This window comes from Euprymna scolopes, chromosome 4 (genome assembly GCF_053919585.1).
Source record: "Euprymna scolopes isolate OS-2025 chromosome 4, ASM5391958v1, whole genome shotgun sequence".
Lineage (NCBI taxonomy): Eukaryota > Metazoa > Mollusca > Cephalopoda > Sepiida > Sepiolidae > Euprymna > Euprymna scolopes.
Window position 1 is genome coordinate 107020308 of NC_136485.1, and position 24865 is coordinate 107045172.

Sequence of the window (24865 nt, forward strand, 5' to 3'; positions counted from 1 at the left end):
CTTTCCCACTGTTTGATATGGCTGTTTGGATCTGACCTTGACAATAATAAGGTCATCAAAAAATAAAATATTTCACTTGAAAACAATTTCGTATGAATTTCTTTTAAAAGAAGTTTAAAAATTGTTTTTAATTGCTTTATTTGATCTCACCATTTGAGTGAGTTTAATATCACTGAAGAGAAATTATATTATCGATAATTAATTGCACATTAAAAAACTGGAAATATTCACTAAATCAATAATTGTTGGTTGAAAAAAATATGGCCGTTTTTTTAAGGATTAATATACATTTTTTAAATACTTCCAATTGTTTGTTTTTTATTGTTTTTTCTTTCTTTCAGATATCCTTTTTAGTATTACTTAAGAGTAAGCACGTAAATTTAAAAGTGGAAGCCATGGGCTGTTTTTACCAGGAAAATAAGACAAGACGAAGCATATCAGTTGAGACGAAGATAGCTGACTGCAGAATCTCATTTTATTCACGCTGGGCACGAGTTTACATTAAACATGTTAAACACAGGGAGGCAATTCCCACTGGTGTAGGATGACTGCTAACATAATATAGACATTTATTTTATAAAATAATAATAATAATGAAAATAACGTTGAAATACTAAGGAAAAAAAAAACAACAAAAAAAAAAACACTTATGTTATTTAATAAAGTGTCAACATTTCCTTCACAGAATTTCTGGTGACAGGTTTTGATAATGACTCAGTCAACTGATGAAATTTCATTTTCAAATCCTAATACATAAAACAAAACTAACAAAATCCACTTTCCAGTAGAAAATACTCCCCTTTGCCTTGCTTGAAAGTAACTGACTTTTACTATTTCAACAGACAATCATAGATGTTCAGCAAGACTTGTTTTACTGCCTCTTCTTCTTTTTCTCTGAAGAGCTCCTCACTCAACCGATTATTTATACTATAGCAAACATCACATCCTGTGTTGTTTGATTTTCTTTTGTTAGTATCTTCATACTAACATGAAAAAATAAAGATCGTTTTGTTAAATTGTTTTGTTAAATTTGAAGATTATAACTTATGTTGGTGAATTTGTGAAATCCTCATCATCAGGTTTACTGTCTCTTCTTCCTTTCATTGAAGAGCTCTTCTCGATTGAGCTGGTTCTATTTATACTTTATATAGCAAACATCACACTTTGTGTTGCTGAAGTGTTTATTCTTTTTTTTGTTTGTTTTGTTGTTGTTAGTGTGAAATATTTGTTTTATTAAATTTGAAGTTTAAAACTTGTTTTTAATTTTTTAAGATGAGGATTGATTATTCGTACTATTTGAACCCATGCCATAGTGGATAAAGTACCAGGTAAAATTCAGTTGTAAAGTTACATTCTTCTGGAGGTTGAAGATGTGGGTGACACTCAAAATGCAATTGCGAATTACTTAGGACTTCACCTAATCAGGGTTGATGCAATGAAACCATGCTACCCCTGTGGATTAAATAAAAGGTTTTGTTTGAAATTCCATGCAGATTCCCGAGTTTGACAGAAATATTCCTGAGTTCCACAAGATACACCTGAAGAAGGTCGAAGATGACATCCACCAAAACGTTTTGTAACTTGTGTTGTCGAATTTATGAAATCCTTATCGTCAGGCTTACTGTCTTTTCTTCTTTTCGCCGAAGAGCTCCTCACTCAACCGAGCAGGTTCTATTTATACTCTACATAGCAGTCATCGCGTAAACATGCATAACTTTTGCTGATAAATGTATATGTCTATGCTTAATTATTAAAATCTTTTTTTTTCAGCCAGACAAAACAAAAAGTATTTAGATGTAAAATAAAAAATAAAAATAGTGCAGCAATAATAATAAAAACAACAATAAGCAAATAAAATATAAACATTTTTTTTTTTTTAAACCAATGGATTTTTTTTTTAATATATAAAACAAACAAAACGTCAAATAAAAAAAAATAATATTAAGACGAGCATAATTATTTTCATAGAAATTTTATTTACTTCTGAAATGCGTATACTTATCCAGCTGGATAAATAAAAAGAAAAAGAAATAAATTTAAGAGAAGGGGATAACAGAACTAATTAAAGGAGTTTAGCAAAAACTAAGAATTGCTATCTATGATCATGAGAAAAAAGAAAGCATGAGGGATGAAGTTAAAAGATGAAGAAAATCAGATTAGTAGGAGAATTCAAAAGAACTAACGAATTTATGTTCAAAAAAGCACTTGTATCATCTTTCTTATTTACTTATGTAATAATAATAATGGTGCTGATCTAGAACTCGACCAAATACCACGTCAGAATCTTCCAGCAGTTTATAGTAAGCAGCTGGAAAAGTTACCGGAAAAGCCAACTTGAACACTGCCAGATGATAAATTCAAAAAACCTGAAAACAAAACTTTAACACATGATAAGACTTACCGTAAGTTTAATTATATGAAAGAAATTTTTTTTTTTTTCAAGAAAAGTATATAAACTTTTTTTTTTAATAAATGTTTAAAAAAATTTTTTTTTTATATGAAACAACTATGATCGAAAACAATTTGTTTTTAAGAATAGTAAAAGATTTCTTTTCTATTAACTTCAATTAGCAGCTAATTACTGATTAAATAATCATGTTGGCTTTTCTAGCAGATTACCATAAGTTGCTGGAAGATGTTGACGCGACCATGGATCAGGTTTTGGATCATAATAATAATAATAATAATATGCTACGGGATTCTGTGGAAATTCCACGGTACTTTTTACATAAATCTGCATAATTTACTGTTAATAATGATATTCCTTTTGAAATAAGAAATGTCTGTCACGGTTAATACAGTCAATAAGAAATATCTTCCCTCATAGAAATAATTGTCATCTTCTGGTAAATATTCATTAAAAATAAAACAAATATATCTATTTTTTTGTTTATTTAGTTAAAATAGTAGCAATTCTTTTTAAAGCAATAACTATTCTTGTCTTCTTACCAAAAAAATAATCGTTTTGAAGTATCCTTTAAACCAATGAAATGAACGTTACTTTTTGAAATATTTTTATTTAAAATTTAATTTTTTTAGTCAACATAATTTGATTTTGGAACGATTCATTTTAAAATGAGTAAAATCAAAATTGTTTACCCTAGCGATATCAGACTAATCACCAATCACAATCTTTGCTGATCAGACGATCGCATATTTTTAATGTGTATGAAAGGTGGATGACATATCCATGAACATAAATCGCCTTAGCATATTGTTATATAAGGAAGATATCTACTCTATAAAATTAAATGCACTCGATTTTCTACTTATGACCAAAATAGCATCTTATACATAAAATATAAAAATCGATATTTGATTCTGCCTAGCTTTTTTCTTTCGTTGACCGTTGATGCACGTTATTAAGACCAATAAGTTTAAATAAGATTTCATTTCTTTGCAAATATAATTTACCCGGCTCACATTTTTTTTTGTGCTGCAGAGTAACAAATTTTTGCTTAATTCAAAATATAGTCATCTTTACATTTTCTTCTCAAGTAGAATTTTTAGATATTACTTGAAATTTTCTGTTTATTTTATTCATTTTCATTTTTTTTACTTATTTGTCTTAATACTTCCAACCGGTAATATGCTTTCATCCAGGCTATTCTGGGTAGGTAGAGTTAGTATTTATATAAAAGTAGTAATATGTGTTAAAGAAAATCCTAAATTATCACACACACACACACACACAAAAAAAAAAACATTGTTCAATCATTTTAATCATAAATAATGATGAAAAATAATGAAAATTTAACATTTTACGATGAAATGTTTTCAATTTTTTTGTAATTGAACAGTTTAAATCACCTCTTTTACATATGGATCTAATATAAATAGTTAACTGATAAATGTTTTGCTTCTAGTATGATCTTCCTAATGTTTATCTAATTATTGTTTTACCATCTATTGCAAATAAAGCTTTCTGTCTTGCTTATATTAATGTATTGGTTGTTCTTTTCATGTGATAACAACCTTGTATATTTATTAATTAACATTAATAAATATACAAGGTTGTTATCATAACAAAACTAAAACCGAATTTATTTTATACTAAAATAAAAGTTAAAATACAATTCTATATTTTACATGAATCTAAAAATTAAATTACCCCAAAATAATTCTAAAATCATTCAGAAACTTACATCTTTATTCAAAATAAAATCTCTCATATTTTTTTTTTCAAATTAAAAAGTTCATGCTCACATTTCTTATGTAATTTTTTTTCAAAGACTACCTATTGCATATTGATAGATGATGATTATAATAATTTTTTTTTCTTTGTCTTCTTCCAGGAAATAGTGCAGCAGAATGATATTTGGATAGTCAAGCAGAAATCAATAGAAAAAATGGCTACAAGGAAAGAAACAAAATAGCAGCAATGAAGTTTCTGGGAGGTTTTGTGGTTTTGAAGGTATAACAAAATATTTTTCTCAATTTTTTTCATACAGAGGGAGAAATAAGGGGGAAAAAAGAAAAGAAAAATTTACCAGCATCAGATAAATCTAAAAATGTAACTTAAAAACATAGCCAACTCATAAAATAGGCACACATTATATCAACAGAGCCTATTTTAATTCAACAGATAGTATTATCTTTATTGAAATATTAATAATAATAATAATAATAATAATAATTAATAATAATAATGAAAATAGTAATGATCCAACTGCCACAAGTTATTTAATAACTGTTTTCTTTTCGTTTTTTAACAATAGGTTTAGTTCCAATACCAGTGCAGTGATTTTTTTTGTTTTGATTTTTTTTTTATTTGATTATTTTTTGTACAGGAATAAAAATAAAAGCAAACAATGAACAAGAAAAACTAAACAAAATAAAACCAAATTACTTTAATTTTTTTTTTCCGAATCATTTCTTTATGTTCTAGAAAATTTTGGCTGCTTTGATTTCTTATTAGCATATTACCATAATTAGTATTACTTATGAACATTTCAGTATGTTGGTATAGATAGGAAGAAGATAATAAACGAAGAAAAAACTAAAGAGAACAGAAAAAATAACTACAAAATCATGTTTTTTTCTTATTGAATATTTCGTTCCCATTATTAAACTTTGTCATGAAAAGTTTCATAAATGAAACGAACTATTCGATCAACAGAAACATGATTTTGTATCAATTTGTTTCTGTTAATTTAGTCTGTTTACTTTTAATTATTATTACCTTATTCCTGTCTATACTAACATATTCTATCGGGTGTATTTTCATTAAACAAACTTTTACATATATTTTTAATGCTTTCTTCAAATATTCATTGCATTGTTGTTACTCTTATACTTCCTGTTCTGATCCAAGGGATTGAGAGGAGAGTTGTACCACTTTATTGAGTGTGTGTGTGTGTGTGTGTTTGTGTGTGTTTGTGTGTTGCTATACATGATAGTGAGTCTGCCCCAAGTATATAGGCTCATAGTTATTGTGAACTATTTTGATATGACTATGTCATCATCAAAACAAGAAATACACACTATATGCAAGTGTAGATATATACAAATATATATATATATATATATATATATATATATATATATATATATATGAATACACACCTACACATACATGAATTTATGTAGGTGTTGATGTGTAATTCATTATTTATCAAGTTTGGAAAATAGACATACAAAGAGAAGGGAACAGGTGTGTAGAATTTAGAGGGAAAATGGAAAAACCAAAGGGGAAAAAAACAAATTGTGAAATTCAGTCCTGCTCTCCATTCAAGAGTGACGCCAACAAAAAAATATACTAAACAAAAAAAAAAATGTTCTCTGAGTATCAAATGGCTTTTCTTTCATTTCTTTTTATCATTTTTTTTTTTCATTTTTTAGTCTATTTAATTTTTGCTTACTTTAGTTAGAAAATATTACCATTAGGTATCAGAGAAAATGTTTAGTCTTCATAAGTTTTTTTTTAATTTTTAAAAATTTTTTATTTGTCATCATAAACGGAAGAATAATTTTTGTTCATGTTTATAACCATGATTGTACTCAACACCTTTAGTTTGGTGTCTAGGTTTGTTTTGCTTTCTTTTTTTAAACATTTTTTAAACTTATTTTACATATTCACTTTATATTTTCAAAAAAGTAGGGTAAGGGGGAGAGAGGTTAATAATATAACATGAAGAACTTCTCAGAAATGTTTTTTTTTTTTAATTCGTTTTGTTTCTAATTTATTTTTTCACCATTCTTTTTTGTTTTCGAAAAGTTTTATCTTCTTTTTTTCCATTTTCTGTGCTGTCGATCCGTATCCTTCTCCCCATTTTTCCCTCTATCGGATCGATATTCCTCCGTCCAAAATGATCCGTCGTTTGGTTTGTTGTAACGCCGACCACCATCTTCAACATTTGGTATTTTAGCCTTGATTTTTCCGGAAAACATGACTAAATAAATCCAGTACTGAATATTAGTATCGTTAATATTGATAATAATAATAATAAAAATGTTAATTTTTTTCAAACGATTATAATTAATTTTTTAATATATATATATATTAAAATATATTAATTATATATATATATATATATATATATATATATATATATATATATATATATATATATATATACAAATTTCTTCCAATGAGCTTATAAAGTAAAAACTAAAAAAAAAAAACAAATATCTCAAATAAATGAAAAAAGAAAAAGAAAAGATGCTATTAATAAGTTGTTAACTTTGTTTAGGTAAAAAAAATCTTTGAAAAGATTTTCGATTTTTGTTCTTCAGTGAAGCTTCTGTCTTGACTTGCTGCTGCTGATAAATGGGACGTCTCATTTGGATTCTGTTCTCATTCTTTTCTTTTTAGAGATTTCAGAGTTGTCATGTACAACTTGCAAATATTCCACAGCTATGGCCCTAGCACAGTTGCACCGTTTAGGTAGAGTAATGATATAAGACCAAACACCAGCCACCATCTTGCTGAAGAAGCTGAACACTTTGATGACTTGGATGTATTTTGTTGTTTCTGGTCACCATTTGTTCGAGTACCTAGAAACAGATAAAAACATAGTCAATTAATATTAATGAAGGCTAATTATTACGTGATTTTCTTTTTATGTAACTCATAATTGTTCTGTAAACTTTTCAAATTAATATTTAACAATGATTAGTCATTTATTGGCTTTTTCCTCTTCTGATGAAAAGGTTTGTCTTTGAAAATCCATGGATTAAAAGACATTTTCATCAAATTACCCTTTGTTGCAATTTTTGATTATAGTAAACTTGTAAAACATGTAATTTTACTTTATTTTATTATTTCATTCTTTTTTTTTTATACATGTGTGTAATATATATATATATATATATATAACATATATATTACACACCTTACATAATATGTGTGTATATATATATATATATATGCAATATAGATATGTAATATATGTGTGTGTGTGTGTATATATATATATGTTATGTGTAATATATATGTTTGTATAGATATGTATGTGTGTATAGATATGTATGTGTATATATATATATATTTATATATATATATATATATATATATATATATGTAACTTGCAGATGTTATTTGTTTTTGTTTGCGATACTTTTTGAATGAATTCGATTATTTATACATCAGTGCATTTGTACCGAAATGCGAGTTGTGAATAATTTTCCCTTTTACCAATTTGATACCCCCAAATGGAGAGTGGCATGTATCCTCTTTTTAAAATATATTTATAAAATATTAAAATATATATTTATATTATATTTTAAAAACTATGCAAAATGCATGTATATGCGTTATATATATATATATATATATATATATATATATATATATATATATATATATATATGTGTGTGTGTGTGTATTATATATATGTAATGTGTGTATAGGCTCATTCTTATACTTCCTGTTCTGATCCAATATTAGAACAGGAAGTATATGTATCTATATATGTAATGTATATGTATCTACACACACACACACACACACACACACACATATATATATGTATGTACAAGATGTCTCAAAATGATCTTACACATTTGTTGATTAAAAAAAAAATAACCATTTTATAATGCCATTTTATTTTAATTTGGTCAAAATTCATTTATATCTGTATTTACGCATTTATTTAAGGAAATGTTCCCGAATTATTTGATTTTTTTATGGTGATATTGGTTGGCCCGCAATATCACCTGCTCTAAACCCCTATGAATATTTATTGTGGGGATATTTAAAGTTAAAAATATTCAGCCACCACTTTTGTTCTCTTGAAGAATCAAAACAAGCTATTCGTTCTGAAATTGCTGCTATTCCACTCGAAATGATCCATCGAGTTATTAAAAACTTTTGTGAACGTGCACAATTGTGTCTTAGCAATGAAGGGAAATATTTGGCCGATTTAATATTTAAGATTGTGTGAAATAAAATGGAATTCTAAGTGCATTTAAAAAATAAACTTTTTTTTATTTAATTGTTATTTAAATTTTTTTTACCTACAAATGTGTCAGATCATTATGAGACACCCTGTATATAAATATGTAATGTGTGTATATATATATATATATATATATATATATATATATATACAATAGATATGTATATAAACGTATATATATATATATATGTATATATATATATATATATATACATGTCTCTGTCAAGCGTCAGTATCTGTCAGATCAACATAGATTTGCATTCCTGTTCTTATGTTATTTCCACAAAATGTGTTTCAATGAATATACTACACTTGCGCCCCATGGACAAAAATACCTCCGATCAATCCAACTAGCAGCAAAATCCCACCTCTTCATGATAGAAATCTCTAGATGCCAGAAAACTTTCCATTCTGATAACTTTTTTCCTTGAACCGCTTCTTTTATGAAAACTTAAAATCTTTAGTCAATTTAGCAAAACTTAATTTTCGCTAATTGTCTTCAAAAACTGTTTTTCAATAATAATTGTCTACCTTATCGTTTTTCGTAATTTTTGGATATTTTCCATACACTTGAAATTAAATATTTCAATTTTCGAATTTCGCTACAATAACGAAGAATCGGGACAAGATCAAGGTGTAGTATCTGTTCTTCAGGTGCTTTCACCGAAAGAGAACAAGAAACAGAAGTGCAGCAGCAGTGCAGCACTGCAGCAGCAGCAGCAGTGCAGCACTGCAGCAGTGCAGAAAGAGAACAAGAAACAGAAGTGCAGCAGTGCTGCACTGCTGCACTTCTGTTTCTTGTTCTCTTTCGGTGAAGGAGGGGTCCTTCACGACTGAGACAATTTTTATTTTTGTACCTTTTCTCCACGTTAAAAAACGACCCTAGTGTCTAACTCTGTCCCGTGGGGAGGCATAGTAAATAGGTACAATAACGAAGAATCAAAAGTAACGTGTGACTATTAGTGGTCATAGAGTAGGGGAGAGAACTCCGCCTTTTCTATTTTCACTCCGACCTGTTATATATTTATTTATTCTCTTTCCTTTCTTTCATAACTTCATTATATTCATATAATAAATGTTTATAATGAATATTTAAGAACTTTTTTTAAAGAAATACATTTTCTTTCAATTTAATAACACTGCATAAAAGACAATCTCATACAGTTTTTGCGGAAATCTAAGGGAGATAACTCTACAGTTGTTCATTTTAAAATCCAAGGGAGATAACATACAAAATCGTTTATTCGTTTTTGAAATTTTTCATCTTGTGACCCCGCTTGTTATCATTTATGAATATTAAAAAAATAAAAGCGTGATTTTATATATCAAGAACATATGTTTCAAAATATATACATTCGAGCCATTTAGCATCTTAAGCAATTTACTTGCCTCCCTAGGAGAGCAGAGTTAGACACAAGATCGGAATTTAATGTGAAGACAGACCATCCAGCTCTCGATTGAGACAAAATTACAAATTGCACAGTCTAGAAGGATTTCTCCTTCACTGATCAAAGATAGAAAAGCTGAAGTGTAGTATCAAACCATGTACTACACTTTTTCCTAACCCAAATGCCAAGAAAAAGGGATTAAGTTTTGCTGAATTGTATTCTATAATTTTAATCTTTATGAAAATAAAAATGATTAATAATGTCTAATTTTAATTTAATCAAATTTATAAAACTCACTATGGCCGTCTGTCTTCATATTTTCAAACTATCTCTTCCGAAACTAAAAGTCGCAGAGCAACACTAAGGGCCTCAAATGGTTGGATTTTTTATGGACAGCTCTTTTATGAATCTTTAGTCAGTTAAAATAGTTTCTAAGGGGTCAAAAATTAAAAAAAAAAAATGGTTATACATTTAGTACATTCATCTCAGTTTATTTTTAATCCATTCATATGCGTATCATAGGCGTATTGGTACAGTGGTAACGTCACCAGCTTTGAATACTAGTTTTGCTTTTGGTTTCGATTTTAGCTGATAGCACCCAAATACTTTTTTTTTTATCTTTTGAAATCACGACTCTATTATAATATATACGAAATCTGGACAAATTAAAGTATTATATTTAAGCATATTTTACGACCGGGCAAAGCCCCACCCCATTCGCTAGTAACATTTATTTCAGGACAGAAAATAAAATTATAGTTGGATGTGCATTTTAGACTAAAAATACATTCTATTATATTTCTGAATTTTTGAGATGCGGATTGATAATTTGTAGTGTTTTGATTATAAACACTGAAGATGAGAACAATAGTCTTCAGACTATTGTTCTCATCTTCAGTGTTATTTTCACAATCAAAATACTCTAAATAATCAATCCTCATCTCAAAAACTCAAAATATAATATCAGTGAGAATAACACTCAAGATAAGAACAGTAATCTAAATGATTTAAATGATACAAAGAGTTATATGTATTATTTGGAATATTCAGACTACTGTTCTCATCTGTAGTGTCATTTTTACAACGTATCGTTCGACGTAATCTCCGACATTCTTCAGGTGTATCATGTTGAATTCAGCTCAGGAATTTGGACGGAATTTCGAATAGAACCTTTTATTTATTTCACAGAACTAGGATGCTCTTGTTCTGTCAGTCATTACTGGATAGAGGTCCTAAGTAATTCGTAATTGTATTTTTTGGTCGCCCACACTGAGAATTGAACCTTCAAACTTCAGGAGCATATCACTTTTTACAATTGATTTTTCTAAGTACTCTAATCACTGTGCCACATGTCCTTGAAGATGAGAACAGTAATCCGAAGATTCCAAATAATATGAATAATCAATCCTCATCTCAAAAATTCAGAAACGTAAAGAGTTACATTTTTTTAAAAAATTCATATTTACCCCAAACAAGCCACATCGCCATTGAGATGTAAGAAGATACTGCGGATTAGATACCATTCTAAGTAGGGAGTTGTGCAGTTAGATGTTTGTTCACATTACATTTAAATTTATGCATGTTGGTCAGAGAAGCAGAGTGCAAAGAGAGAATTTCAAAGACAAGCAGTTCGAGGAAAGAAGCTATTAGAGTAAAAAACCTGCCCGCATCTGGGAAGCTGTACAGTGATGGGGTGGGATTTTGCTGATTGTCAGGTTGGTTGGGAGTATTTACATTGAGGAAGCACAAGTACAGCAAGTTCTTTGGAGCACATTTCATTCTAGTACTTGTAAAATAAGCACAGGGGTGCAATGTTATGATGATGGGGCAGAGGCTGGAGATTTATAGGTAGTGAGGTTAGAGACTCTTTTTCAGACACTATCTAGGATTAATGGCTGTTGCACCATACCAGATGTGACAACAATCCGTGCAGGTGTGAGAAGTTTTCTAGATCCCCTTCTTTGCAGCAGACGTTTTCAATCCATAATTAAACTCAATAAAATATTTTGATTTAATTGATTAAATAAACTGACATTCTATTTTAATAGCAGATTAACAGTAGTCTGAAAATATCCGAAATAATATATGTAGAATGACAATCGTTTTTGAATATAAAGGCATCCATTGCATAAGATTTTTATTATTTTTTTTTTTTACTAATCTGTCATCTATTATGAAGGTGACAAGTCATTCGAGGAGGAATGTTAATTAGATGAATGAATTGTAAGTTCAATGATGAAGAATATTATGAAAATAATGAATGGAATAAACAAAATTTGATTAATTATAAATGCAGTTGATGAGAAGTAACTGTTGACATTAGATTTAAAGATGGCTATGTTTTAATCTGCAGAGAAGATGTCCCATTGTAATGTGTTCCATAGATTAGAACTTCTTATAAAGAATGTCTGTGCATAGAAATTCCATTTCGTGCTAGTCATGGCGAAAGAAAGGAATCTACTTTTAGGTTATAGTAGAAAGAGTTTTACTGTGAATGTTTTAAGCTGATGATGATGATGATGATAATAATAATAATGATGATAATAATAACAACAACAACAATAATAATCAATAATACCAAATAATAAAAGATCAAGTAAAATCATTGTCATTATCACGATTTACTGTGCTCTCTGTGAATCTGGAAGTGTCATGCAAAATATGTTTGTAATTTATGATAACAACTATACAGTGTGCAACTGGAATGAAAATCGAGCGTCTTCTTTGCAAATCAGAAAGAGGGTTATTATGTTGGAGTTAAAGAGAGAAGTAGGAAAAAAGAGAGGACGGTGAGGATAAAAAAAAGCTGAAATAATATATTATTAAATTAAATATCGAATAAAACAAGATATATATATATATATATATATATATATATATATATATATATATATATATATATATATATATATATAGCTCTTAACTAAGTTCCCGGCAGTTCTGTAAATTTTTGAATCTGTGTATTTTTTTTTTAATTGTTTTGGAATAATTTTGTAATCTCTCTTTTTTTTTTGATAATATAGGCTAGTTTTTGTTTATTTTGAAATCATTAAAATGGAATGTCAAATTCTAAAAAAAAATTAACATTTTCCACATTTCTTTCTTTTTGTTTTTTTATATATTTTGTTGTTTGATTTCCAAAACGACGTATTTAAAATCTTGTTCAACTTTGAAAAGAAGTTGTAAACAGCAAAATAGAATATCACTGATTCATTTTAGTTTATTTTTAGTATACTTTTTCAATGAAAATTTTTAAAAAACTGCGGAAATTTAGTTGTTAGCCCGATATATATATATATATATATATATAAGTTACAATAAGTTTACCAAGGTAATCAAAATGATAAACTTAAAATATATTATAAATATTAAAGAATTAATATTTACAAGTAAAATAAACTCAGCCAGTTGTAAAAAGCTCAATAAAACCGAAAAGGAAATAGAGCTTATAATATGAACAAATGATTAATAAAACATATTAAAAGACATCTTGAAAAAGAGTTAAAAACATATTTAATTTTAAAAAAAGAAGCACAAGATGTCTTTTAACATGTTTTATTAATCATTTGTTCATATATATATATATATATATATATATATATATATATATATATATATATATATATATATATATATTATGTAATCACATAAAATATTATAAGGTGATATAATATTTTATATATCAAGTTTTGGTATTTAGTTCAACAATGCTCAATATGCAAATAGAGCGAGATAGTAAGTTATGAAAATATATTTATGGCAATTAAGCTACACAGAGGCTTCCGTGTGGCATTCTCGTAGGGCTAAAATGAGTTATAATATAAATAGATTTTCAAAATTTACTATATATATCTGTAATGTGTGTTAAAAATCCAAACCCAGACAATCAAATAAGTGATTAAAAACCGGAAAACTTATCAAAATAATTTTTCTTTCCTGCCTTTTTTTTATTATTCAAAGACAAAATGTAAGTAAAAAACAAAATAGTTTTCATGATGCAACAACAAAAAGACAAACGACATAAAAACTGTTAAAAAGATAATAATATTCAAACAAATCAATAAATATTGTTAGGAAAAATCAATAAATGGCAAAGGATGAGTTTGATTAAGGAAAAAGAGCATCGCACATATAATAAATAAAAGTTGTGAAGGGTTGTTACAAGATTTCACAAAAGTTGCAAAACTATGTTCTTTTTTGTCATTTGATTATTGAAACAATAATTTAACTGTTTTTATATTGAAAACGAACGTTCCATGGACTTTTAAAATATATTGTGAGGATTCATAAGTTTAATAAACACAATCACCAACATAAAATCAATATTTGGTAAGAATGTAATAAAAATAGAATTTTTCTGAAACAAGATGTCTTCAAAGTAACTATATATTTTGTTTTAAATGCTGCTGTCATCTTTAGTGCGAATGTGTCTCTTTACAAAACTTAAATTGTTAAATTTTCTATTTCCAAATTACATTGTTGCTGAGAAACGTAGAACATCGATTGATAACCAATGTTCATGTGTGCGCCAGATTAAGTTTTCTCAACCTGGACACGCGCCAGAGTCCAGATTATAGACTATGCATATGTATTCACACATAGGTATAGATATTAGTGTTGGGACGATTCATCAAAATCAAGAATAAAAAAAAATCGAAACTTTTGGAATCAGTATCGAAATCTGCAAAATTTGTGCAAATTTTCCAATATCAAAAACGATTCTTTTAATTTATTTTTTTCTTTGTTTGGCTTTAGTTACAAAACTTAATTTTCAATTGCTGGTACTAATGATAAAATAATAAATATTTATTGCTTTTAAACTACTAGTAAAAATTGATCAAATTCCCATACATGTATTTTGACGTTTGCCAAAATATATACACATATTACATAGGTTTTATGGTTATCCCCCCCCCCAAAAAAAAACTCTATAGAGATTTACAAAAAATCGGAATCGATAATTTTATTGGAATTGGGAAAAATATTGCAATCGTTCTATCACTAATAGATATATGTAACTATTGATTTTTATTCATTCCTGAATCTGATCTATATAAATAAAACGGTAGATGTGTGTGTGTGTGTGTGTGTGTGTGTGTGTGTGTGTGTGTGTGTGTGTGTGTGTGTGTGTGTGTGAGAGGGTCTGTGTGTAATTATTTAACCGGTAAACTCTTAAGCTACTGGTCACATAACACCGAAATTGTTAGGAAATAATAATCAATAACGGTTTATAAGTAAAATCTTTATTTGGATTGATAAACAATGCACACAGAAAAATGTTGGCAAGTTGAAATGTAAAACATTCATTTCAATTTGCTGATATATTTCTATTTCTTTCTGCACATGCCAAATTCAATTCATTTCTTCGAATCGTTTAATATTAAATTTTTCTTATCTATTTCTTGATAGCTACATCGGTAGGGAATACAGCTGGAGTGCTAAATGTTTTGGTTTCAATTTTAACTGATGACAATCAAGTCATGTTTTTTTAAATTTTGAAATCAGTACTGTACAAATATACAATATAATATTCAATTGAGAATTGACTCTGTCATTAATAAATACAAACTCTGCATGAATTAAAGTATATTTAAGCATATTTTCCGACCTGGCTAGTGCAGACGCCCCTGCTACTTATTAATAAAATACTCTTTTCATATTTAAGAAGCGATCGTAATATCTAAAATAAATTTATTAGATGATATAATTTATTAATTTTATTATAAGAACAAAATGTCACTCATATAATACAAAGAATTTCTATAAATACAGTGGATCTGATTTTCAGTCGTTTTATGTTAGCCTGAGGCCAGCCTCAAAACCTCCTTTCCAAAAGGTTAGGCACAAGAACAGGTATGGGTTTAATGAAAATTTTTCTGTGGAACAAACTGAATTCGAACTTGGCACAGCCAGGTTTTCAGCCTATGTCATTAACCACTTAGCCAATGTCATACCCAGCCTAAAAGTTTCCGTGTTGTATTAGTGGTATTTGTGATAATCACTTTTAATTTTTAAAATATTTTCCTTAAAAACAATCATCTTTATTAAAGGTCTATGCATGCCACAGGAAAAGCTTTCACAAGCCTGACTTAATTCGTGATCTCTGAGTTGCCCATGCATGAAATAGAAGCACAGATGGGGTGTGATAACATACACCATAAAAAGTTAGAAATGCTTGAGAATTAAAGATACAAGAGGATGTATCACCGGAAAAATTCAATGAGTTGTTAAATTTTCAGAAAACTGAAGTTTCTTCTGAAAAGCAACTTTATCACTTTGAGTTCTAGAGAGACACTGAACACTATTTCTTTGCAGCACATATTTTGATAGAAATATATTTTGAGATCTTTAACAATTCGTCCTATTTTTCAAAATATATAGTTACTTTAGATAACTTTCTCTTTCTCATATATATATATATATATATATATATATATATATATATATATATATATATAACAAGTTCTAATATATTGATAAGATGAAGTTAAAACCTATATTTTCTCCAAAGTGATCAATACAAGGTAGAGCTTTATAAATAAACTTTATATAAACATTTAAAATGACTTATATAATTGCTATCACGTTTCAACATCAATTTTATTTCATTAGGGTCGAAGTTTGTCATGAAAATTGTCATTCTAAACTTTGGCTCCAATGAAGTACAGTCAGTACTGAAACGTAATCACATTTATATAGGCTATTTAGATGAATAGGCGACCCAGTTTAAAAGTCAGAAGCAAACGGTGTTGAGTATATATATATATATATATATATATATATATATATATATATATATACGTATATATATATATGAAAAGTTTGAATGCAAGATGCAAATAAATCCATTTTATTTAAATTGAGGCATTAAACAATAAAAGACGAATATATTACATCTGGACATCGACAAGAGGTTTATTCTAAATAAAAGCAAAAAGAAATTATCCTGTAAAACATGATATTGGGGTATGATCAATTGTTGAAATTTCATAATTTTGAAAATGGCATTTATTGCATTTTGCAGCCAGACTATATATATATATATATATATATATATATATATATATATATATATATATATATATATATATATATATATGAACAATGTTAAAGAATTCCCTTTACTTAAAATAAACTCCATAACGGAATGATAAAATTGCTTTTGTGTGTTTATTCAATATGGCTGCTAAAGAAAAAAATGTTAAAAGAAGGACACAATATTTTTATGCATTAAAATTTTCCTTTTTTATTTTTTTTCAGTCTAAAGAAAAACACTGGAAGAATCCTTCGAAAATGTTACCTATTTTTGTAGTGTTCTGAAATGATTTGAAATTTTTGTACAAGTAATGCTGGAATACATGACTAAAAATAGTTTGGAAAAAAAATTAATTTAGTATATTTAAAATGTAATTTTCTGTTTTTAAATTAAAAATAAATAAATAAATAAAAAAAATAAAAAAAAAAAAACTTAAAATAGCTTGAAAAAAATGTTAAGTACACAAAATCACAATATGGAGAAAGAAGAAAGTGAATTTGTTCCTGTAATTCAAAGACAAATAGCAATCGATGGAATGTGAAATTGGCATACCTCTTATCATGCAACGTTGTGACCAGAAAAAGAAAAGACAAATAATATGTTATTTCTGAAAAAGTTTTTATGTTTTTTTTTAATTTTTAAAAATTGTTTCTTGCTTAGAATGTGTGTCCATGTGTTTTATTTCATTTTACTTAACTGGATCTCAGGACAAGAATTTTTCTAATCTGGTCGAGTATCCAGCTTCGTGCTGTTACTTGAGGTAACATCACTTGGAGAAGGTGCACCATTCCTCATCTTTCTCTCCTGGTTTTTTTATTATTCAAAGACAAAATGTAAGTTAAATAAATTGATATAATTTTTAATGCCGTATCCCGAGGTTCTACTGTATTTAAATTCTTCTGATTACTGTTCTCATCTTGATTGTTATTTTCACAACGTTTTGCTCAATCTAACCTCTGACCTTCTTCAGGTGTATCTTGTCAAACTCAGGAATTTTTCTGTGAAACTCGAAAAAATACACACGCACGCACGTAGTAATAATATGTAGTAATAAATAGTAACGTATAATGATAAATGGTAAGATTTTACATCTAGAAATGGAATAGAATAACTGCCGAGGAGATTTTATTTGGTCCGCAAAGTAATTTTGAATATTTAGTCAGGGTTTACTTGTAGGGAAAAGTATTCTCATGTCAGGTTGTTCTGAAAAACAGAGACATTAGATATGTCAAGTAGGCATTCAAGTTCTGTGTGTGTGTGTGTGTGTGTGTGTGTGTGTGTGTGTGTGTGTGTGTGCTTTGAAGTGGAAATGGTATAGTGGTTGCTGGCATGGGCACATTCTGTTGGAGGTATTGCATCATTTTTACTAATGCTGTTAGGAATATATCTTCCCTCTGGATGTAGATGAAGAGTAGAGTACCTTAGACTCAATCCTTGCTAGGACAACACATCTAAGAGGAGGAAAACTGACATAACATTGGTGATCAAATAGGACTCTTTTACATGATACACGTCTGGGCAATCATCAATTACCCAGTGAAAAGAGAAGATCCTGCTCCCCACAATGCACAATCAATTTAAAATCCAATTCATGATTTAAAAGTCGTCTGCTAATTTTGAATTTTTGTCGTTATGATCAAGAAACTGATATTTTTACACTTATTTTCTTAGGTTTCTAAATTTTTGAGATGAGGATTTATTATTAATATTATTTGAATTCTTTAGACTACTATTCTCATTTTGATTGTTATGTTCACAACATTTCGGCTGATCTGAGGATTTATTCATATTACAGTAGAACCCCGTAATATGGTGGCCCTAGGATACTTTTTTTTCAGGTTACGATGTGGAATACAATGTTTTATGCCCTCTGGTTACGGTATTTGCCCCGCCTTACGAGGTTATTTATAATATTATTTGCTAATATACATGTGTATTATATACTATACTGTATTTTGTTACTAATTTGTAATGCCGTATCCCAAGGATCGACTGCATTTAAATTCTTCAGACTACTGTTCTCATCTTGATTGTTATTTTCCAGTCGATCTAACCTCCAACCTTCTTCAGGTGTATCTTGCCAAACTCTGGAATTTTTCTGTGAAACTCGAAAAAATACACACACGCACACATAGTAATAATACGTAGTAATGAATAGCAACATAAAATGATAAGTGGTAAGATTTTACATTGGAATAGATTTAAGACATCATAGGCACAGCTCTAGCTGAACTCTTTGACTTTTGTGATTTTGCACAAATCTGCTGTTTCATCGTAAGATGTAGGCAGATTTTTAGACGTTTTTTTTTTAATGTTAAAACGCATTTTATATGACAAGAAATACCGTAGCAATTTTTCTTTGTCAGCAAAAATGTATAAACATTAAACACATAAAATCAGTTACATAATAATGGTTAGCAATTCAGTATGTTAAAAAAAACGTATAGTGAAAAGAGAAAGTTTTTTCATTCATTCATTTCGTATGAATCAGATCATTCTATTGTTGGTAATCGTTTTCAAATAACTTTCTAGAAAGACATCCGGGTACTTACAGAAGGGTGAAGGTTGCCAGCATCTTAAGACGAAAGTGTTTCTGTGAACAAGCTAAATTTGAACTTGGAAAACCCAAGTTTTCACTTCATATTGTAAACCACTCATCCACCATCACTTCCTCCCAATTTTTCTTTAAAAATTGTTTTCAGTTTTTCTTTTTTTTATGGATGACATTACAAACATGAGATTACAACAAATTTTATAATTTAAAACCTTTAAGACACAAAGAACGGACTGTCACAACAATATAAACAGAGATTTTTTCAATGACAATCACAAAACATTTAGATAGTCTTGCAAATAATTGAGGAAGATTGAATAACAAAACTCAGATAATTGAATAATTTCTATCAACAAACAAACCTGATATCAAGAAACAAAAACTACAGAAATACAAGTTGATACTTATTTTTTAATAAAACAAATAAGTATGTATATTTGTGTATTTAGAAAGCATTCTTTCATTTAGGCATTGTAGTTTATAAAAATAAACGCTAGATTCTTGTTGGTTAAGCCTTCTATCTATTATTTTGTTTGTTTGTTGAATGGTAAATTTGTTACAACATTCACGGGCACGTTTAATTTCATGATTCATTTTCAGGTGTAGATGACTTATGTAAGCTCATGTACATAATCGTTCACTCACGCACACACTCTCTTTCTTTTATTTTATGCACACACGTTATATATAGAGAGAGCATATAATATTTTCCACAGTCGGACAATGTCGCAGCTAACAAGAGCCAAGAATGCTAACAAACCGGAAGTCCAAGACTCGAGTTTCGCATCAGTTAAACACATCCGAACTCAGGATTTAATATATATATATATATATATATATATATATATATATATATATATATATATATATATATATATATATATATATTATGCGTATAAAATATAATGAAAAAGGCTGAAGGAACTGCTGAAAATTATGTGCTTTTAGAAAAAAATTTTTTTTAAAAAAACGTTTTGTATTTCTATGCATAAAAAATAAGAAATAAATAGAGGGAAGATATAAGCATTTATATGTTTTCATATTGACATTTTACATGCACACATGCTCACACATCTTTACGAATTCTCATGAGGATGAAACATGGAAAATTCTGTATAGCTTAATTGACATATATTTTCAGAACTTACTATCTCTCTCATATATATATAAAGTATGGCATAATCACATTACCAAAGTCAAAGGATTTTAATTCGATTATTATTAGTGGTTGTAATAATAATTTTATTTTTTTAAATCAGTAAAACAAATATCAGCATGCATTCACAAGATAAAATCTAATGAAGAAGGTTGATAAAATTCATTATTTTAGCAAATGATACATTTTGTTGTAATTTACTAAAGTAACATCAATCCATCCTAACAACCAAATCGCAAACAATTAAACAGAATTAATAAAAATAATAAATCACACTCCAAACTTGAACAAATATAAATTGGGGAAAAAATTGGTGTTGTGCCAGATTAAAATGTAGAAACACAATACAAAATACAGAAACACTCACTTAAGTAAAGACCTTTTGAGTAAAAATGATTGATGATAATTTTATGATTTGATAAATACTTTCCTTGATGAAATCTTAATCTGATATTAAAAGTATTTCATCTTCAATAATCAATCTGAATTTGTAATGTTTTTTAGTTTTTTTTTTTACAATGTTGTTTTTAATAGCAATAAATAACTGTTATGTATGTTATAATGGTATAATTGTAGTTAAAATCAATAACTTTTTACAAGTTTCAAAAGGTTTCAATTTGTCTGTTAAGCTCCAGCTCTTGGGCTTGATTTATAAATAATTAGCAGGGAGACTTGACGTTGTCCAGGATTTAATAAAGATCAACAAGTGTTCCACCCTTCTATACTTTTGTTATCAAAATCGGTTAAATCACCATTTTTCAATCAAATCGATTGATTGCCTGCTCTAGTTAAGGAACCCATTGCCTCCCTGCACTAGAAGGAAGCTTCACATGCCTCCACACAGTGATTTAGTCCACAATACATTGTAGTCCACATTGCACTATAGAGAATCTAGTGTTGATTTAATAAAATCATCTGTAAATAATGGCTTGAATTAAAGTTTAAAATGCAAAAGTCAAGTATCATGATTCAATTGTGCTCTAAACAAAAACATTAATTTTGAATGCGCCCCTTTTTTTATCAAAGAATCAACTGTTAATTTTATGAAATTATTTTTTACATAATCACTTGAATTAAAGTGAAATGTACAAAAAGTCAATATCATGGCTCAGTTGTGCTCTTAAAATAAACATTCATTTTGAATGCGCCCCTGTCTTATAAAACAATCTACAGTTGATTTTATCAGCTGGGTCTTTCTGCTTGTGCGATGATAAAACTTCTCAAATGCACATGCGATGTTAGGATGTATAAAAGTGTTAGTTTTGGTCAAAATCGTACATCCTTGTTTAATCGGATTTTTTTTCGATTATCAAGATACAAAACCCATGTAACAACACTCCCAGAACATAATCGTAGTCATTGACAAGGTCTCAAAGAGGTGGCAAATTGTAAACTTTTCAGTGCTATAGAACGAGAATATGATTGAGAATAAGGAGTGTGGAAATTATGCTGCGTTGGTCTTGGAGGTAAGATGTATGCATGGGGTTAAAACCCAAGTAATTTAGCTGGTAGTAGATACGCTAGGTGTGGTATCAAATCGTCTAAAAGAACATTTAAAAAACAAACTATAAATCTCCGGTGTGTTGGGAGGCCTTCAGACCTCTGCTATTGTAGGTACCCCCATTATTCTTAGGAAACCCCTTTGAAGCTCCTGGCTTGGAGCCAGGATTGAAGGGAGAGTTCTCTGAGAATGAATCCTATCTCTTTTCAGGGAAATGTTATCAAACGAAATCAGGATTATGTCTATTCCCAAGATAGTGGTTCCGTATTATTAGACAGTGGTTCATTCTATAAAAGAAGGAAGACATATGTAAAAGTAAAATATTTTCTTAGATCTCATATTATTGACGAGATTTAGAGTTAAAAACTACCTCTTCCCCTTAGTTTTAAGGGGAGGGGGTAATCATTAAAACCAAGGGGCATAACTATAGTTTAAAAACAGTTTTTTCTCAAAGGGAGATAACTCTGACCTCCACACATGAAATTGTGACTTTAGTTTTGTCGTTGCGAAGAACCACATTTTTCTCGATTATTTTTTTTCTAAAAGAAAAATAAATGAACAATAAAAGTAATATCTGAGTGCTTGCGTAGATGAGTGATGTTTTAAACCAACGTATTTCATGTGAAATTATCATTGCGTACTTACAGGTCATGCTGAAAATAGTATAAATTCCAAGAATTATGAAAAATGATCCAGTAAATGTGGTAGCTGTATTTTTAACAAAAAGAAGAAGAAGAAAAAAAAAAATCATCCACAATTACTTCTTGATATTCCGTGACAAATATTCCAGACCTTAAAGTCAAGGGAGATAAGTTAGTTTGTCAGACTGAATTAATCGTATGACACTTCCACTTTAAAACATACGATTAAACTTAATAGATCAATGAATTCTATTTTTACTTGTAATTATTTTTTCTACTGGATCATTTTTCGTAATTTTAAAAATTTTTACTGTAAGTAAGTAATACTGTTTTCACCTGAAATGCGTTAGTTTAAAACATCACTCATCTACACAGGCACCGATATCTGCATACTCACTCTCAAGGTCTTTACTTTATGTTTCATTAAGAAGTAAAACAACATCAACTAATACTACATCTCACAATGTGAATTCAAAGATATATATATATATATATATATATATATATATATATATATATATATATGAAATGATATTACATTACCTCGCTCTGCACCAATACCTGAAAGTTGATTAAGTCACTCAATCAGAATTTACGTTCATTTTGTAGCTAACTAAGTATTGAATATTTTCTAAATACTTCCAGAAATATACAAATGTTTTTCTTATGCTTTATAGTATTTGTGATATTATGATCATCCATACTTAAAATGGTAAACTTTTGATGCTTTTTTGTATAAGTATATGGATATTTTTTCAATGTAAAAAACAAAACAAAGTTAAATGCATATCTAAAAGTAAATAGATTCATATTTAAATAAATATGTTTGAATAAATAAATTCATTTTTAAAATAAAAAATTCATATTTAAATAAATATTGTAAATAAATAAATTCATATCAAAAAGCAAATAAGTAAAAAAATACACATTAATAGCAATGTTAAAAAAGTGACGCACTTTTTGTTTTTGTGTTTTATTTTAAAAAGATCTTATGACGTTTTTTTTTTAATTTGTTAAAAACAAATGAAAATAATTGTATCTGAAAAAAAGAACATAATTTATAGAAACAAATTTAGTTCATATCTGAATAAGTCTTATCTTCAAAGTAAAAAATAATTTTTAAAGATAAAAAGAAGAGAAGAGTAACATTTAAAATGAATATAGTTCTGATCCAGAATCCGTCCTATATTAAAAAATAAAAATAAAGAAAAATCTGTATGATGTACATATCTATGATGAAACGAAAATATCATGTTCTAAAAATCACATAAATTGATAAAATAATTTTATTTTTAATCAAGAAAATCAAATGTTATGAATAACAGTAGGGGTAGGCTATAGAAACAAAATTTTTCAAATAAATGCCAAAAGTGGCTTATTACCTTCATTTATATGTAAATAGATAGGAACAAGTGATTTTTTTCAAAACGGGTCAAAATTGGAGGGTCGCTGGCCCCAAATGTGATTTGACCGCGTCAACGCGTGAAAATGGCCCAAATTTCGCCCCCGAACACACTTAATCATTTATTGAAAGCCACAGGGTGCATTTTTTGACTATAAATGCATTTGTATCATTAAATCTAACATTCCCATTGGCTATCCCACAAGTATAGGGCTTTTTAGGGTATCTCAGTGTCCAAAATGGGTCCAAATTACCCCAAAATGATTCAATATTTTTATTTGAATTCATAAATTCCGTAGTCCAGAGAAGTATGTCATTATTACATCCTCGTTTTAGAGACTCACTGATTGTCTCCCCTTAGCATCAACAACAGAAACTTTCTAAATTAATTTTGTTTTTTATTAAAATTTTATTTAATCATTTTCTGTAACATTTCGTGTACGGTAATATTTTTCAATACCAAGTAAGTACTTAAAGTTTTACTGTCATTTTATTTTAATCTATCATAATTCACAAATGTCTTTTCATGCACAAGTGGCAATTATTATTATTATTATTTATTATTATTATTATGTTATTAAACAAATATTGCAATCATTTAGTGATATATGTATGATATTAATTTTATTAAGCATTACTGCAAAATTTGACTAAGAAATATTAATTTTCCCTGCAACCAGTTATTCAACAAGATATACAATAATATTTATCCTGTTAACACTGATGAAAATAAAATGAGAAAGATCTGGCATATGATTTTTATTGCATACATATCATTCACTTTAAAT

The 24865-nt window shown here is 28.2% G+C and overlaps 1 protein-coding gene across 1 annotated transcript in view; it reads right to left on the minus strand.

Annotated features, from left to right (window-relative positions):
- Positions 1-437: 437 nt before the first annotated feature.
- The window catches only part of LOC145271805 (cell adhesion molecule Dscam2-like), a 1042283-nt gene continuing 1017855 nt past the window's right edge, over positions 438-24865 (minus strand). Inside the window, exons 9-10 of the mRNA XM_080127011.1 lie at positions 23219-23236; positions 438-6996 (exon numbers count right to left, since the gene is read on the minus strand). Of these exons, the coding sequence (XP_079983137.1) occupies positions 6857-6996; positions 23219-23236 (158 nt within the window). The 3' untranslated portion in view covers positions 438-6856. The remainder of the gene's footprint in view (positions 6997-23218; positions 23237-24865) is intronic.